The 18,961-nt window shown below is 41.1% G+C and overlaps 1 protein-coding gene across 9 annotated transcripts in view; it reads right to left on the bottom strand.

The window, feature by feature from the left end:
• Window positions 1-18,961, bottom strand: part of LRRFIP1 (LRR binding FLII interacting protein 1) — a 139,585-nt gene that overhangs the window by 38,366 nt on the left and 82,258 nt on the right. For 4 of the 9 annotated variants that reach the window (XM_063080653.1, XM_063080710.1, XM_063080702.1 and 1 more), the window contains 8 exons: window positions 17,945-17,989; window positions 17,322-17,372; window positions 14,632-14,670; window positions 11,046-11,105; window positions 8,484-8,543; window positions 5,597-5,674; window positions 4,063-4,107; window positions 2,692-2,757 (listed from right to left, as the gene is read on the bottom strand). In XM_063080653.1, the coding sequence (XP_062936723.1) occupies window positions 2,692-2,757; window positions 4,063-4,107; window positions 5,597-5,674; window positions 8,484-8,543; window positions 11,046-11,105; window positions 14,632-14,670; window positions 17,322-17,372; window positions 17,945-17,989 (444 nt within the window). The remainder of the gene's footprint in view (window positions 1-2,691; window positions 2,758-4,062; window positions 4,108-5,596; window positions 5,675-8,483; window positions 8,544-11,045; window positions 11,106-14,631; window positions 14,671-17,321; window positions 17,373-17,944; window positions 17,990-18,961) is intronic. The other 5 variants (XM_063080667.1, XM_063080720.1, XM_063080685.1 and 2 more) reach the window with 4 other exon arrangements.

Genomic DNA, 18,961 nt, shown 5'->3' with positions numbered 1-18,961 from the left:
TCAAGTTTAAACTACAAACAGCATGAAATGTTAATTGAAAGCATTAAACGTTTCACAGGGCTGTGATCAAGACGGGCAGGTTCCCCAGCCCCATCCCACCTACACTCATTCCTTTATTTTATAAATATTTATTATATACTTACACTTAGGCACAAGATGTTGTTTAAGATGTGCCAAAAATACTGCTGTGCACGTACCACGCGTAAGACATCACTGTCACATACGGTATATACAAGAAATTTACCTGGATTGCTAGCCTCATTAAGGCTTTATTGTTCAAAAGAAAGAAAAACACTTAATGTCAGCACTTTAAGGCAGAAGAATTTTGCCTTTGGATTTACTGACACAAGAGAGAGGAAAACTTTATCCCATACACAAATCCTACTATATTCTACGTCATTCACACCCTGTTTATGGTATGAAGACAGGAAGAATTGCTGTTAACAGAGCTTATTGCCAGCCCAAGTTTCCTTAGTCAGAAACAGCTCTCAGACCATCCAACCTGACTTGATCATCCAGAAAAGAGTAAGTTTAGTCATAGTCCACCTTGGTCTGTTTAGCCACAGTCCACCTTGTTTAGGAGTAATATGGCTCATGTGGGGCTGACGTTATAAATCAGAAAGCTGAGTTAAATCACAGCTCCATCTCTCATTGGCCACATGACTCTGTAAAAGTTACTTAACCTGTCATCTGTGACACGGGAGAAAGGACAAGGGCCCCCCAGAGGTTCTGGGGATTAGGCGAGAGAGCACATGGTGTGCTTTTTCTCTGCTTTCACTTTTAGCTAGAAACAACTTTCCCAGTTCCTGGATCAGATGACGCCACAGGTGATTGCTTTCCGGGGTGTCAATATGACTAAGCAGGTCACTTCACACACAGCCGGGTCCTCTTCAGACTCTGTTCTGGGCTTAAGGATGAGATGTCCGAGCTGCAGCCTCCCCACAACAGGCTGTGCACTTGTCAGTGGCCACAACCACGAGCCGGACCGAGCTGGGGAGGCCCTCTCTGGGAGGCCCTCTCTTGAGGCACAGGGAAGAGATGGGAGAGGTCGGAAGCTCGGTAACTCCTTGTTCCTTCCCTCTCTCAGGATGCTAATTTGCTTCTCCCGGCAAGACGACAGGCCCAGAGATCTCTGCCGTGTGTTTTCCCCTGGCTTCGATGTGTCCACTCTAATTCAATAACTGCCTGCAGAGATCCTCCTGCAGGGGAGTGCAGTGCTAGGTGCATGGCTCAGTTCCAGGGATGTGGGGCCCTGTTTTAGACATTTGTGCTGCCAACACAAGACGACCTCTGGTTTCCTTAACTCTGCTAAAGCCATCACTCCCAGGTGATTCCTGAGGGAGGCCGAAAGCACAGAAATGACTGCTCACAAAAGAAGAACCAACAATGCCCAGTAACTGCATTCAGAGCCAAGGGGCCAATGGGCCAAGGGGCCGAGGGCAGGAGAAGTTCATTTCAAGGTGATATGTAAAAAACATCTGTGAACCCTCCATCCTGCCAGACATCAAAAGTTCTACTTAGGCCACCAGAAAACCATCTAGCACTTGGGTAAAGTTTCTTTCTCTTAAAGAATTAGTAGGCTCCCTTTTTTCTGATTAAAGAGTATCATTTAGTTGCACTTTATCCATCATACTATAGGCCAGGGTTATTTCATCCTTTAGGCATGATTTATGAGCTTTCTAATGGCCTACAAAAATGTTTAAGAACTGGGAAAAATGTCTAATACAGTAGGCTCCACTACATTAAACGACTTATGCAACACAAAAATTGATAAACGTTTAATTAGATGTCAACAAAAACTAATGCTATGTCAACTGAGTATTAGATTTAATATTCATAAAAATTATTGTTAAAGAAAACTGTAGGTTAGATTGGCTTACTTCATAAGAATTTGTGAATATCTATAATGATTGGGCAAATAGCCTAATAAATCAAAGAGCTGGATTTAGCCAATTAATTAGCTGATTAATTTCAAAAGCAAAATTACAAAAGCATTCCACGTATTTCTCAGAAAACCATTGTATTTCATGTAAGGCCTGGATGCATTTTTACAGAATTTGTGGAGGAGCCTCCCAGTGTAGGAACATCCACCACTGGGGAGTGCTGGTTAGGACTGAATGCTTGATTTCAACAGGTCCTCAGGACAGGCAAATTAGCTGCGTCCCTTCTGTGGACTCCACCTTGTTTTTTTTATTTTATTACCTTTCTCATTCATTCATTCATTCACAAATATTTACTGTACACCTAGTACACCTTTATTCTGATAGCTGAGCCTATCACTCCAAGTCCGAAGAAAGAGGTGGAAAGACACAAAATAAAAAAAGGAAATTAAATATGTGTAATATTCCAAGTCTTTAAATTTGTTCATCTTCCTCAGTTATTCAGAGATGAAAATAATTTGTGGTCTGTCATATTCCCCTTTTTTCTCCTTTTTTATTTTAAGAATGCTTCACTACTTATTAGTATTGTCAGCATGTGGCAGGGAAAGAGAGCAGATGAAACTCAATTAAGGTTAGTCTCTTTGACCTCACCATTACCCATGACCTTTATCACCACAGAAAATTGAGATGAGACAGTGTTTCCTCCCTTTGATGATCAGTCACCTCCCATGCTGGACCCCTGCCCAGTGAGCACCCCTAGGATCATGCAGGAGACAGGGAAAAAAACTGGGAAACCCAGAAAGCGCCTTACAGCATGGGAACCGCAGGCACTGCCCCGCCGAGCCCCACCAAGGCTGCTCTCATCAAACACCGATGCCTGTAACCGAAACAGACTGTCAGCATGGGGCACCTTTCCTTTCTCCAGGGTACCCTGAAAACATAAGCTAGGAAAGACTGACACATGCCAGGAATCTGTCCTGAAAATCATCATGCATGCAGGCTTAAAAACACCATTTCCTGCTCTTTTCCAGAGAAAGAGCTGTGGAGCAGAACAAGAAACATGCAAAAATCGAGAGAGAGAGAGAGAGAGAGAGAGAGAGAGAGAGAGAGAGAGAGAGAGAGAGAGAGAGAGAGAGAGAGGTGTTAGTTGCTGTCAACTGGCATCCAGTTTAATCTCTAATAGATCAGTTAAATCTATTTTCTTTGAAAAACATCCCATGCTAAGAAAAACTTGTTAATCCAGACTTCAAATGAGCAAATAATTCAAACATACTGAATTTTGTCACAGCATCCACACACTTGATGTTTAAGAAATTAACATAGTGACTTTGGAATAAAATATTAAATTATGTTAATTATAGTTCTAACATTGAATATTTTATAACTCTTTAAAAGTTAGTAAGTAGAAAACAGAATATTTGATTAATTTGAAAGTGCTATGTAATTAATCACTGTGAACAGGAGCATACAATACCAAAAATGGTGATGTCAAACTCTGCCCAGTTTAAAGAAACTTTAATTTCCCTGTTCCCTTTGAGGACATACTGGTTTGCTCAATCACTTGTATGCCTAATGCATAAGTGTGCAATCTTACGAAAATCCTGAAAGTTATTAGCAATACAATAGCATGGTTACTTTGAATATTTAAAGTTTCCTGCGTAGCATAAGTACCTGTATTTAAAACTGGAAATTTCCAAAGTAACACAGTAAATGGATTAGGATCTGTTAAGGTCACCAACGCATTAAAACATCATCTTTCTGCCAACAGGTAAATGGTGCCGTTGCTCTGTTTCAGCCTAACAATCCTATACAAACATGAATCCTCCTGGAGACTGGAGCATGTGACAGCTACTGTCAGCAGTTGGGAGAGAGAAAACTCAGATGGAGCTGGCCGGTTAGCTCATTTGGTTAGAGTGTGGTGTTGCAACACCAAGGTCAAGGGTTCGGATCCCCATACTGGCCAGCCACCAAAATAAAAAACCAAAAGAAACCAATCTCAGAGCTGGCCAAAGGGGACTGACAAACACCATGGGCACGTGTAAGCTCCATGTAAAGGTGCAATTCTCCACAACAGGGCTGGAAACAAGCAAGCCCCATGTTCCCAGAGTGCGTGCGGGGGCAGGGAGGAGGGACAGCAGCGATTTGGGAGGGGGCGCAGGGGACGGGGGAGGGGCACACACACCCTGCGACTCCCTGCAGACCAGGCAGCGCTGTACAGGTAGGAGGGCTGGAGGATGAAAGCAAACAGCAGGTTTTAAAAGCCTTGAAAAAACAGCAACAATAGTGATCCAATGGCTTCAGTTATCATGACAGCCAAATTATTGCACAGCGGTTGGAAGAAAAAAAGCTCACTAAGGCTCTGAGTTTTAGATGCAAACCCAAAGTTTACAAGAAAGATAAATATGAGATGATGTTTAATTTTAAAATAGCAAACTTCCTCAGCAACTTTGAAATATGACTATTTCCCAGTCCCTTCTTTTCAAGCATTCCTGGAAGAAATGGTTGGGGGATGAGAAAGATGGTAATAAGGTCGACATCACTGACAGCAGAACTACCACAACAAAACAGCAACAGAACCAAAGACTAGGGGCCGGCCCGTGGCTCACTCGGGAGAGTGTGGTGCTGATAACACCAAGGCCACGGGTTCGGATCCCTATATAGGGATGGCCGGTTGGCTCACTTTGGACAGTGTGGTGCTGACAACACCAAATCAAGGGTTAAGGTCCCCTTACCGGTCATCTTTAAAAAAAAAAAAAAGAACCAAAGACTAAAATCCTGGGTTAATAATGCACTTGGGGTGTTTAGTACATAAATCTCCACGTGAAGATGGGCAGAAATAATGCATTTATGTCCATCAGAGGGTCCCAGTAGCAGCCCAGACTGCTTCGGCTGGTCAGGGCTGTACTGGCCTAGACCACACCTGTGGGTGAAGCGGTGCCCGTGAGCGACACACTAGATCAGGCAGCTTGCTGGTATGCAGACTCAGCTACAGAATAGAATTGTGACCCATTCGCAGGCCCACAGCACAGGGTGCACAGTACAAGGTGAGGCAGGCAAGGTGCGTGGCCAGGCAGTGAGTCGCTCAGTAGCTGGCATCTACGTGTGCGGGAGATGACAATCCAACCTCCAAGACGCGATGTGTACTTGGACCTCTGACACCCACTTCCTTGTATTAGGGTAAGTCTTGTCTACCTATAGCCCAGCAGGCCAAGCACCTCAGGGCCCGGCCTTGTAAAAACAGGAAACAGAGGGAGCCAAAGAAATAACACTGTTCCCTCCACTCCTCAAAGACGATGGCGTCGGATTATGCACAAAAACTTTCCAAATTGCTTCCTGAACACATTTGCAAGAGAAAAATATTAAAAACAAAAAACAAACAAATGAAACCCCAAATGGGGAACAATTGGTGGAAAAGGAGGAGAGACCCAAGAGACCAATTTTCTGGACTTGAGTTTGTGAAACTATATGTTCAATAGAAATCTCCTTTTCCTAAATTCCTTTTTTCTATATTAGGTCATAAGTTATTTTAGATCAATTTTTTAAAAAGATTGAGAAAAGTCTTAGCAAATTAGTCATGCCAATTAGAACACCTACTGAGATTTGCTCTTTTGACTTCACATAGGAGAGGTTGAAGTATCCACTAAGTTTAAACAGCAATTAAAGTGACACACAGAGGAAGGAGGAGCAGGGAAAGGTGACGTGAAAAGGAGACAGACCCGGTTTCCATTCTGGGCAGACAGGGGTCTGGCAGCAAGGCCACCACTGGGAGGCCCGAGGTCGGAGCAGGAGAGTCCCTGTAATCGGAGAAAATAGGCGGGAGGGGAGCGGAGAAAGGCTGACACCTTCATGTCATCTCAAAGGCACTCAGTATTGTAAATTCAGACAAATTTACCTTTTACAACAAAAACAATCAAGCGCATGCACTTCTGGGGAGGGGAAAGAAAGACAGAAAGAGAAGTGTACTAGTTAATGGACAAAACTATTACATGAGACCCAATTAGGACTTTTGAGTCTACACATAGAAAAAAATAGATTTAATTTTAATTGCTAGCAAGACCAAAAGGTTTGGAAGGTCTTTGTAATTTGAGTTCTGATTTTTAAAGCATGGTGGGAAAAACTCAGAACCAAGAATTTGGAGGGATATCAAGGGATATCAACCTCTAGTTGATGTAATAGAATATTTCACTGGAGATAATCTGCTTGGCCCTCTTAATTGGGCATTTACATAATAAATACATGTTCAGGAATCACAGAAGATAAACTCAGTGATACAATTCGAGACCAACGATTTATGCATTTCTGGGAATACTACTATATAAATTTAGAGTTTCCCTGAATAAAATGTTTTAGCCAAATTAAAGGATTCTTGAAGAGGAAGCCAGTTGCTTTAGATTTCTATGTTGGCAGTACTCTACTAGTCATACAGGAACAGGACAGTCCTTGAAGTAGTAGTTCCATTAAATTAACTGGACAGCACCTTAAGATATTCCATCATCCCATACCGTGTGCCTCTCATGCCTATGCCTTGAATAAGCCACACCAGAGTCACCTCAGAGAGAGGCAAGTGGAATTCTGGGGGGCACAGGGAGAAACTCAGTATTTAACACCAATACTGGAATTTGTTCTGGTGGTTGGAGAGAACACTGTGTAGAAGCCACTTAGTCCACCCCTCTGCAGGAGACAGAAAGCATGAAGGCCTTTGCAGCCAGGTGGGAGAAAGTGCCCACAGCTGCATACAGTGCAGTCACGCCCAGGGTTTGCTTCTGACAAATCTTAAAGACTTCAAAGTTATTCTGAGGAGTCGTAAATATCACATCCTACATAGATACGTTTCCATTGCTACATGTAAATACAATTAAACAAGCCAATGTAGATAAGATACTTACAGAGCATAATAATAACCCGAAGACTTGGAGGGTGGGTGAGTGAAAGGAGAAGTCAGGCAGCACAAGCCGGGGACACACGGCCTCAAAGGGAGTTCTGGTCTCTTTTTTTATGTTCAATGGGTCAGCTCTAATTTTGACTTTCAACCCCTTTGGATGTGGGTTATTTCTCTTAAATGAGTTTAACTGGGTCCAATACAGACTGAACTTGGGTGAATAACTCGCATCTGAGTATTAGATGTCTACCACCAGCTTCAGTTTTGGAGCAGATATCCAGCTCATCCGAAGCAAGCAGGAAATAAAGATTTCGGAATGACTAAGTGCTCTCTGCAACAGCAAAACCTTTTCTTGAATTAAGAAAACACACAAACCCTTTTTCAAGGCGTTAAAACCCGCCAATACTTTGGTGCTTACAGCTGATCTTATATTCAGTCAAAACTCACCTATTAGGGGACAGAAGGGCCATCAGCTTAGAGGGAGGGACAGAGTATTTATTATCGTAGGGGCTGGGAGGCCGCGGTAGGAGTTGGAGAGTGGGCAAGCAAGCTGAAGGGGCGATGGAGCTGCCCGCACCTTCTGGAGCCCCCCTTTTGGCATGAGGGAGGTGGACGAGGCCTGACAGAGGAGAGGACAGAATTAAATACTGAGGCGGAGGAGGAATGGCCCCTAACAAGGAAGGAAGCCTGGAGGGAAAATGGGGAATGAGGGCGGGAAGGGGGTCCCAGCTACTGCTTCTAGAAGCATTTAAACGAGGCCAAGGACTGCATGGATGTGTGTGTGTGCGGAATTTAAGGAAACAGAAGAGGCATTTGTGGACTTCAGACTTGCTCTGATTTTCTGATTTCTGAGGTGGGGTGGTTGCTGCGGGTGGGAGGTCACCAAGTCTACAGACACCACCCTGCCCTCCCCCCACACAGCCTCTCCCGGGTTCCACCTGGTTACTTCCTATTTATTCCTATTTATTCAGTTCACATCCTTTATTATGACACTTCCCAGCAGAATTAGTCCCTCCCTGTCATCCTGTTTACTCATCTGTTCACTGCGGCACTGGTGTCTGGAACGCCGGGCTGTCTTCTGTTCTAGAACCCAGTGCTTCGAGAGCACCTATCTATCTAACCGTGTATCTTTGTGACCCCAGGCCTCATTCGATTTTCTTCTTACCTAAACTAGTTCCCTTATTTTGCTGAGTGAATATGAACCATTAGGGTTCTTAAATAGTTTAGAAATTATGTCCATCAAGATTGATGCAAGTTCCTGAAGTATGGGAAGGATCTCTGTTGAGTAGAGCTCTTTATCTGCATTGGATTTGATTTTGATTCCAAGTCTAGTCTATTCCTGAGAAAGTGCTGCAAGGTTTGCATGTATCCTATAAAGTAATTCTGTTTTCAGAAACTCTCAAGGAAAGAACCCAAGGCGTGCCTTTTCTTATTTTTTCCTTCTAATTAATTCTAACTAAAACATATATACAAAAACACACATCCATTCATTGCAGCCAGCTGAATACCACAATTCATGTGCAAGCTGTCATATTCAACTGCAGGATAGTAGAGTAAGTTAATTACTGCTCAGAAATTCAGTTTAAGAAAACACCTATCCAAATGAAAATTTGTAACAGACATTAAAAGAGAAAAGGAGAGCTGAATTCACACATACAAGATTGCATGCGACAAAACCTGTAGTTTCTGAAGAGAGGATGTGAAAGATTTAAATGGAAACCAACCAACTTCTCCTCCCTGGATGATGAAAAAGAGGCTCTGCCATCGCCGCTGTAGCTGGAGTTCTGAGCACCAAAGAAGAAAACATTTTTAAGTGGTGAGTACTTCCATACTATTTCAAAAGCACTGTCTGTCCCATTCAAAAGGCAAATATAAAACAATACAAACCAATATTAGGACCCCAGGAATGCTGATTTATCTAAAGAATCAAGACAAAACTGGTACAGCACAAATTCTTAACAACTAGAGAGTCTAAGCCATCTTTTATATTTCAGTGATTATGTCTCAGTGATGCTGTGTGGTTAACTATTACTGCTGTTCCCAATTTCACATCTGTAATTACACTGCAATTACTACTAAATCTCATGCTGGACCTTCTCTAACCTTAGTCTAAACTTTCCTTATTACATATCTTCTCAGGTAACCATAATTCCATTTATTGCAAAATTTTCCATTTTTCTTCCACCCAGCACACCTGGGGGCTACAGCCCAACCGTAGCTCCAGGAAGGCTGGTGGGTAGGAGCAAGTCCACTCCCACCACCAGCTGAAAACCATTATCCACAAAAGGAAAGTGCCCTGCAGATCTCTTTATGGTATCTTGAGTGAATACTTTAAAAATATTTAAAATTTTAAAAATATCAGATCCATCCAAGAATGTAGAGGGGAAAGCAACACGGTGAAAGTTGCAAATGAAGGTGTGAAATGGCAATCAAGATGATCACGCAGTTTTCCTGCCATGTAGACTCTGAGTTCCCTTAGAGAGGAAACAGGAATTTCTGAACTGTTAGCATCAGTCTGGTCATTTTATTCCTTCCCACAAACAAGTATTTCCTACATGTACAGAATTTCTCATTTGATCCAATCTTATCTCCAGGCTCCTCCTTACACTGTTCCTGGAGTTTTCTGCTCTGGGATCTTTGTATATATGATGTTGCCTTAGACGTAGGTTATTTTGTTCTTCAATCATTATACTTTCTTATTATTTATTAAATCAGTTTTATATCCAATTTCATTCTGTGGTGAACAGTTTATAATCAGGTCCTTTTGTATTTTTGATTTCTAGAGGCATTATTGAATTCTTAACTAAATCATAAAGTATTCTTTTACAGTCTTAACGTAAAAATCAAAGGTTAAAATATACGGATATACGTACAACATGGAGCTTGATGTCATCTTAGGGACATTCTAGAGAATGTAATATTGGGTTGAACTAAAGAACTTCTTAAGTAACTTCCAATTCTATGATTTTTTGTGATCAATTATGGTAAAACAATGCACTTAGGGAAAAAAAGTTGCAAAGCAGTGGATAAAATTCCAGTGAGCGATGTAGGGGACATCAGAAAGTGCTGCAGCTCCTGTCCTGTAATGCCAGGACTAAGCAGTCTGCAAGAATGCCGGGCACAGTAAGCAAGACTGTTACCATCTGGCGTGTACAGAATGGTGTGCTGTATGCTCCTATCCCTGGAGTGCTGTATTAAAGAAAAACATAACAGAGCTGGAGAAAGTCCAAAGGATGTCAATATAAAAAGCAACATTAAGTAGGAGGACACAGCCTTTAAACTGAGAGGTTTAAGTCTGGAATGAGAAAAGCTTAGAAGACAAAATCTAATAAAAGTACATCCAATCCTAAATAGGAATGAGAAGGTAAAAACAACCTGGTCAGCCAGTTCAGGGTGGGTTAGGGTAGGGGGTGGGGGAGGTAAGGGTGGGATCACCCATGTGAAGCTGAAAAATATGATTTAAGTATATATATAAAATATCTTACTAACATAATTAAGGTAAATTAAAAGAAATACTATTTTACACAATTAGTAAAATTTATCACCAAAAGAAAAAACCGAAGCAGTGAGAAGATTTTAGATCATTTAACATAAAACGGATCTGCAGCAGATCATGAAGTTTAATTAAAATGTATCCAGTTTGACCTTGTGAAATCCCCAATGACCTCCTCCTCAATAAATCCAAAGGCCTCACCCACTGCCTGTTCTAACTCCCCGGCTACTGGCACCAGGCAGCTCCTCTTCTGCCCCCCACCCCTCAACTGTGAGCATTCCACGTATTAGTATCCAGTTCTCTTCTCTTCCTTTTCCTCACCAGGAGAACACAGGCTTTAAGATAAGCATTAACATTACAAATGAGAGATGTGGAGCATTGTGAAAACATCAGATTTAAGTATATTTGAAAGCTGAATATGCTGATATATGTACATATCATACACCTAGATGTAGGGCAATAAAATAAAGAAAAGAGCTAATCTTTTAATTCTAGATCTTTTTAAACTTAGGGAATCTAGATCTTTTAATACTTAGAGAAACTTATCAATATCGATCTCTCTTGCACTAGCACTTGGAAAGTCAGAACGTTAACGTTCTAAGAATGTTTGAAGACTAATATTCTGAGAATATTTCCTAGTTGAAAAACATTATCTGTTATTCTATCATGCACTAGATAAAAAAGAGACCCATCATAACATAAAAAAAGCACAGATGCTAAATTTAGCAATGTGTCTTAGAAGCTTTGAGGAAACCTGTTTCAATTTTCTGCCATGCAAATTTGCTATACTAACCCTGCCAGATCTTCTACTCAGGGACTGTGATCCATATAATTCTCCATCATAACCATTTGTCTGTTTCAATGAAGGAAAGAGGAAAGCTGACATGAGCACACAAATGAAGACACAGGTAAAAACCAGCAGGGAAGAATCAGCCGGGCATAAACCGAGCTTTCCTAGGGAGCAGATGAAATGGTGAGCCCAGGGCAGCACAAACCCCAGCAGCCCCAAACTGCCTTCGTGCCTCCTGTCCATCCCACTGCAGCTTGGGAGCAATAGCACTGCCAAGCTGACCAAATCAGTTCTCTTAATGTCACATGTCACTTTGGGTCTTAAGGTCGCTCTGAGTCCCTCCTGCAGAGCGAGGCACATGGGCCTGGTGCAGCTCCCTGTGGCAGTTGTCTCGTAGCCAGTCTTATGGCAGTGCTCCAGAAATTCTAGCTTGTGAGAAGCCTGGATGTCAGGCCAGTGTGTAGACTTGGCCTGAGTCAATTAGTTTCTAGTCTAGGTTCAGGGTAAGTCCTTGAAAATCATGACCCATGATGAAGCTGTATTCAGAAGATTCAGAAATAGTTTCTACTCAATCTGTAATTAAATGCAAAAGTTCATCATAGAAAAGTTATTTATCGTGGGTATATCCTCTATATTAGTTTTTCATTCATCCAGTCTTCCTACCTCCTTTATTTTTCAAAATGAAATCTGAGGACATATTTAATGATTTCGTAATCTGTCCTCCAGAAAAAAAGAGAACAATTATGTTAGGTGTATGTCTATCTTCCCTCTCTTTTCAGGTCCCAGCCCAAGTTCCCCTAAGCCAAAGCATGGGCTTTCTAAAAAGGTTCGAATTGGGCCGAGCCCGTGGCGCACTCGGGAGAGTGCAGCACTGGGAGTGCAGCGACGCTCCCGCCATGGGTTCGGATCCTATACGGCACTGGCCGGTGCACTCACTGGCTGAGTGCGGGTCACGAAAAAGACAAAAAAAATAAAAATAAAAATAAAAAGGTTCGAATTGATCTGTATGGAAATTTCTGCTGATTCTAAATAAAGGCTGTCAAACATCTGAGACAAAACCGGCTTTCAAGATAGAGAAAGGAGGAGCGGTCTACACAACTGGTGAAAATGGAAGGGGATGCTGTCGGGTCATGGACATGTGTCCCAACTTGGCACTAATGGTGCCCTCCTGAAGCACGTACTCACCAGGGGGTAAGTGACACATGCGGAAGGTGACAAGCACATGGAGCGGAGGTGAGGAGGGGTGCAGAATAGGGCTCCTCATTCAAGCGGGGAAGACTATTTAGCACGTACTTTGCAGGTATGACATTAACACAGAATAAATAATTGAATTTCTGGACAGATTATAAATCCAGATTCATGAAACCTTGACTATGAAACTACATATTTACTTTTGCTATAACTCAAAAAATAAATGAGTGATGGGCCAGCCTGTGGCTCACTCGGGAGAGTGTGGTGCTGAGAACACCAAGGCCCCAGGTTCGGGTCCTATATAGGGATGGCTGGTTGGCTCACTGGTTGAGTGTGGTGCTGACAACACCAAGCTAAGGGCTGAGATCCCCTTACCGGTCATCTTCTTTAAAAAATAAAATAAATAAATAAATAAATAAATAAAAGAGTGATTTGAAGTTTCGAAACAAAAGAGTATGTAGAAATCCTTCCACATTAAATGTGAAAACTCTATGAGGAACATTAAGACTGAAATAAATAGTAAAAGCCTTTGGAAACTGGTGGAAATTTTACTTAGCCTAATTTCCTTTCATGTCTTCACTGACAAGATTATTTGATACGGAAATGCATGTCAAGGACTTGTATATTTTAGACCTCAATCTTATTCCCTTGTTATCGCTTTAGAAACTAGTTTCTGGAAGAAATGAATACAATACTGAAGCTAACATCAATCAATTTTAGATGGCTTTTACTTTACCAATAAACGAGGAAGAAAAATGTGTTACATACATAAACTCTCTGGTTTTCCATTGTAGCTTATAAAATCCATACTGCTTTAGAGGAATTCTTCCTTTGGTCTTGCTCTCTACCTTAGCCTGTAGCAGGAGGGCAGAGGGGAGTGAAAGCAGGGACAGTGAGGGACAGTCACGCTCTCCCTGGTCACCGTTCTCTTCTAGCCATCCATGAAAACGAAGGAAAAACTTTTGCAGGCTTTGTGGAACATCCACCCTGCTGTGATGTAACAGAATTCTGTCATAAGGAATATATTTCTAGAATACAATATGTTCCTAGGATGTATTCTCAAATCTATAGGATCTTGTTGACAATACTGCTACAGTGAAAAGTACTTTGACCTTTTTAAAGAACACCACCAACTTTCTCCTTTTGGATACTACTTTTATGTGTTGTATTCAGATGGGTGGGGCTGGTTTTATGTGACATAAGAGGGTATGAAGAGTTGACAATGAACTGTAACAACATTAGAATAAAAAGTCCATTGACAGCGTATTAACTTCATCTCAAGGCAGGTCTCTGATGCTCAACTAGCTTTGACCTACAGCATTCTTTTTCCAACACTCTTTACTGTGTGTCAGAAGGGGGTCTGCAGACCACCCGCATCGTGGTCACCTGGCATGCTTCTTAGAAGCATGGGCCCCTGACCTAGGAATTTAGAACACCTAGAGGTGGGGCCTAGACATTCGCAATTTAGCTGAATCTTACACACAGTAACACTGAGAAACACTGCTGTAAGAACAAAATAAAAAAGACATTCTTAAATCAACATTTTCTAGTAGAAGATAAATAAGATACAAGGGTAAATGCCCTACCAAAACCAGTTATTCTAATGCAAACTTATGGTTAGTCAGAATGCTAAGACTACGTGCAGTGTTATCAAAGTATCAGTGAACTTCCCATGTGACAATGCAAAAGTCAGTGGTCAACTTCCTGGTACCTGAGCACTTTAATGCTGAGTTGTGCTTTCTGGTAAGATTAAATTTTTCTTCTTTTAAGTATAAAGTTTACAAGTTTTCAGAAAGCATAAGGCACAGAAATTCTCACAGATAAATGTAGGAATGATAATTCCAAGTTTAAATCAAAAGCCTTTGTTTTGGTAACTGGAACTGAGGTCTTTCACCAAGAGTACTTCCTGGCAAAAGAGCCAGATGGTTCATTTATTTTGAATGGATACAGGTTGGAAAATAATGAATTCTTCATTAGGTAAAATGACTATACATTTCATCTTTTATAGGAAATTTAGAGGCTTTGGGAATTCTTGATCTGATTTGAATTCCTTGAAAGCAAGACATTATCTTTTTCATCTTGATATGCACAGCAGCTAGCACACTGCGTGGCAAACAGCTGGTGCTCAAAGGCCATCTGGTGAGTATTTATACACAGATGCTGGGGTTCCTGAGCCCACCCACAGCATCAGGGCTGCTCCTGGGAGGAAGATCACTCATTCCAGAGTGTGAACCTGCCCTCTGGACCCCACATTTCCCCAGGAAAAGACCGGTAGATGGACAAAGGTGTACTTGGCTTTTTAGAAAATCACCCGTGAAATTAGTGGAGATGCCACAGGTTATTTTCTGTCACACCACACAGTTAGGATCACACAGCAAGGCTTATCTGACCATCTCACCCAGGCGTAGGGACCCCTGTACTCCAGGTCAGGCTGCGACTGTCAGAATAAGGGTGGGAGAGGAAAACAACACAAAGAGAGTTGCCGGAAATAAAGTAAAAAGCTTAGTAAAACATAAAAACAAAAAAACGATCTTTAAAATTTTAACACAAACACATTTTTTATGACTTCTAGGATCTCACGTATATTTACAAGAAGAATTACGTTAGAATTATAGATACCATAAAATCCAATAACATTAAATAAAACGTTTATGGCGAAGATTGCTATAATTCATGAAGTCTGAAGTAGTTTGAGCAATCTGATTTCCTCCTCTACACAATACATTCTAATTATATTAGGAAAAAAATAAACAGATCACTGTCAATCTTTAAATAAGGAAAATTAAAAACTTATGATATCCAAAATCTAGATTTTCTGAGGGGATCGTCCACAGAAGTGCCAGGATAGCACAGTAAAATTCCTCTTTTATCATCATCGCCAGCTGAATGAACAAGGCCTGTGTTTGGGGAGTTAAATAAAAGATTCGATCTTATATCTGAACTTTATGAAGCAAAGATTTCAGAATATTAAAATACATAAAAACAGCACAAATCAACCCTCCCTAGAGATGGACTGAGATGTGATTCCTTTCAGCAGGCAGTTGGGTTTCCTGGCTCAGCTGCACTGACCAGCAGAGGACAGAGCTTTGGGCTGCTCAGCACACAGAGGGCACACGGCTGTCTGGGCAGCCAGCACGGGCACTGTCACCAAGAACTATGACCCTGAGTGGGCCTCCTAACTGAGCTGGCCTTCTTCTGCACCTATAAAAATTAGGAGGTTTGAAGTTTCATCTCTAGGATGCAAGTTCTCAAGTTCTGTGGTTTTTAAAGAGAGTCCATTTCTTTAGATCAAGAGTTGTGTAGCAAAATCTGGCTGAAAATGAAAATCCCACCCACTTCTCCCCCCACACCTTATTTAGCATCCTGTTGTGGACCTCCTATATGAAATTTTGTACTTTAAAACAAATACACTTGCTATCTTGGCAAAGAATGGTGTCCATCAAATAAATTTAACTCATTTCTGGCTAAAATCATGGAAAGCGAAATAAATGCTAGCAAACACCATATATAATACTCACTAATATTGCAATAGTTTCACACTTTTTGGAGTCAGAAGCCTTTGAGAATCTTCAGTGAAAATTCCTTTCCCAGAAAAATGTAAGAGCAAGCACACAAAATCTTGCTTACAATTGTAGGAGGATTATAGATCTAAAGATGGTACATTTTGATAGAGGGATTTGGATTCTGTCCCAATTTCTCTCCTCTATTAATCAGGTTTTGCTCTCACCATTTCCATCAAAAGTTCATGTCAAAGTCACCGATGTCTTCCACGATGCTAAGTCCAATGCTCAGTTCTTAGTTCTACCCTCACTCGATCACTCCCCTTCCTTCCTGAAACAATACTCTCCTCACTTGGTTTCAAGGACTCAACCTTCTCCTGGGCCTGCTCAGCAGCATAATGCCTGGGTCTTGTCCACTGAGCTTTGTATTTGTAATATTTTGGTGACATAAATCTTCCTTCCTCTAGAGTGAATCACGTCAGAGGGTCTCCATGAGAGAGTTACAACTGTATCACTAAGGAGATACAGGAGAAAGTTCCAAATAGCATGATGTCACTTTCATGGGTTTCACGTTGGAACCATAACTTTCTATCACTATGGATCTACTTTTGGCACTGCAAGGACTGTGACAACAGCAGAATCGTTTAACAGCACAATGACAGTGTATCACCTTGACATTTTATTGTTACAGCCAAATTAAATACCCACTTAGTGCATATATAAGTAGTCAAGGAGTGATATGATGATTTAATTGCCACAGTGATGAAAAACAAGCCTTCAGCTCTAGACAGTCCTTAAGTAAAATGGAGTGGCTGCTCTGAGACCTAATTATTACTAGCAGTGAGATGCAATTTCATCCCTGTGGTAAACTAAATTGACATGCTCAGATTAATTTATTGACTTAAAGTGCGAAGCAAGACATGGTTTCTCTATTTCACTTCCCAAAGCATACAATTTTTTCCAAGTATAATTAGGAAGTTTTTTGGAATGCTTAAGGAAAATATCTATCTGTGTTTATTAACCATTAAGCTGTCAGTGATGAAGAAATTTCATTAGAGTTGATAAAAGGAAAGGCTCCTGAAGGCAGATGCGGGTCCTGTGAACCAAACCCCGTCCACTTTTCACCAGGCAGCCTATAGGAACTATGCAAAACCATCCCTGAATAATAATCACTTTAACATGCAGCTCCTTCAGCTGAGGCTCCAATTGCACTGGGAGCATATATGTAAGTGGGAATGCAGACTGACTTAGGCACTGAATGTGCCTCCACATTTTGTTCATCACAGCAACAATGCCGACAACTGTTAATCAAGGTTTCGTAGTTTTGTGATGCAGACAAATATTTAAAAAATGACGATTTCCACTCTCGGGAGAAAGACAGTAACCAAAGTGCTCATGTGTATTAATAACCTCTCCACAATAACAAGTAAACACCCTTAGTTTTTAGATTTTAAATGAACATCAGGTCAGTTAGGTACTGACTATCAGCCTCTAGGGACAACGGATGAGAAACGTGAACCCAGGGATGAAAGAGCAAAGGACTTCGACCATCAGCTGTACCGTGAAACCCAATCACTCTGGTACTGACCCTCAGACTTCCACGACTACCCACTGACATGCGCTCGTCTTCCTCAGAAGCCTATTAAAAGAAAGGATGAAAACAGCCGTGAAGCGACAATATAACACACATAAAGAAACAGATGCACAAGTACAGAGGCATGCAGCTGATCCAACGCCACAGCAGTACGGTGGGCCAGCCGCCTCCGAAAACCTCAGCGCTGCGAGCCGAAGTCCTCAGCAACACCGGCTTTGTGCGCCTCTGTTTACAGCTAATATGGATTTAAGTTAATTTCACTAAAGTGGTATTTCTTATCTCACTGGCAGCTCATAAATACACAGCCTCATTGTACATTACTATGCAAATTATTCATGGATATTCAATAGCAAAAAAAGGACTAAAACTGTCCTGAGTATGTTACATGTAAAAATTTCTCACATACATGCTCCTCACCAAATTTAGGTCAAAATGCTAAAAGCTAAGTTCATAGTCTTTGTTTAGCTAATAACATCAGTATTATATCAGTAGCAGTTACTTTCTTTCATAAGCATGATTAAGAGATGATTTTACTTACATATATTTATTTCAGCTACTGAAAGTACTAATTAGACTTCAATCAAAATGCCTAAGTAATAAATGAACATGGTACTGACCGACGTGTTTCTTCTGGATCTACGAGAGTAGCGCTCACTGTCTTCCTACCAAAGCAATGGAGGAAACAGTATAAACAGGTTAGAGACAGACATAGAAGTGCTTTAAAAAAAGCCTTAGATAGTCCTATTGCAACATAATACAGTATTTCTGATCTAAATGTCAAATAAATATTTTCTTTGCTTTCGTTTAAAGGTTTCAATTAAATCACTGGGGAAAAATGCTTTCTTCTAAAGGTGGAGTCACACTGGTTCTTAAGCACACAAATAATTGGCATTTTTCATTTTGGCTTTAAAAAAACAGTGGGCATTGGGGCAAAACTGGGTCTTCATGTTTTCCAACCCCTATAATCTCGTCCATTTAAATCAACCTGCTTTTCCCTCCCATTCTGAACTCTCTTTCTTTGGAAATCAGACAGTAAACCATTTCCACAAAAGATCCAATAAAGATGTCACTCTATCTATTATACTTTGTGGATTCAAAGACACACACAGTTTTTCACACTTAGACATCTCTGAACTTGGGATATATCTTATAATCAAAGTTGCTCACAACTATAATTAGTGGCATTTTTTTCTTTCTTAGTGGTATATAAAACAATGACATGTCTTTTACCTGTGTCTGAAGATCTGATAAAAATACATCCGCCTGTGCCAATTAAGCCTAAAATGACGGTTACACCAGTTGCATTTAATCATTTTTTTCAATATAGGAAGTGTGTGCTCTCTCTATTTGAGGAACTGTTCTGTTATATAATACACACGTATCTAAGATGTTAGGAGATCATTTTACATTTCCCTTAGATGGTTTTACATATAATGAACATTTAATAGGACATTTCTATCCTGGCCAGGTTGTCAAATGCTAAAAGCATGTGAGGATGTCCATGAGGCTGGTCAATAAAGCAACAGGGACAGGAAGAGGTGGACGAATCAATGAGAAGGAGCCCAGCCAGGCTCTCTGGGGGGCCAGCGGGAAGCACACGGGATGCTCCCTCCTCCAGAGCCCACCATGTGGGC

This window comes from Cynocephalus volans, chromosome 1, assembly GCF_027409185.1.
Source record: "Cynocephalus volans isolate mCynVol1 chromosome 1, mCynVol1.pri, whole genome shotgun sequence".
NCBI classification, from domain to species: Eukaryota; Metazoa; Chordata; class Mammalia; order Dermoptera; family Cynocephalidae; genus Cynocephalus; species Cynocephalus volans.
The sequence above is the reverse complement of the archived record's forward strand: the minus strand, read 5'-3'. Positions and strand labels throughout refer to the sequence as shown.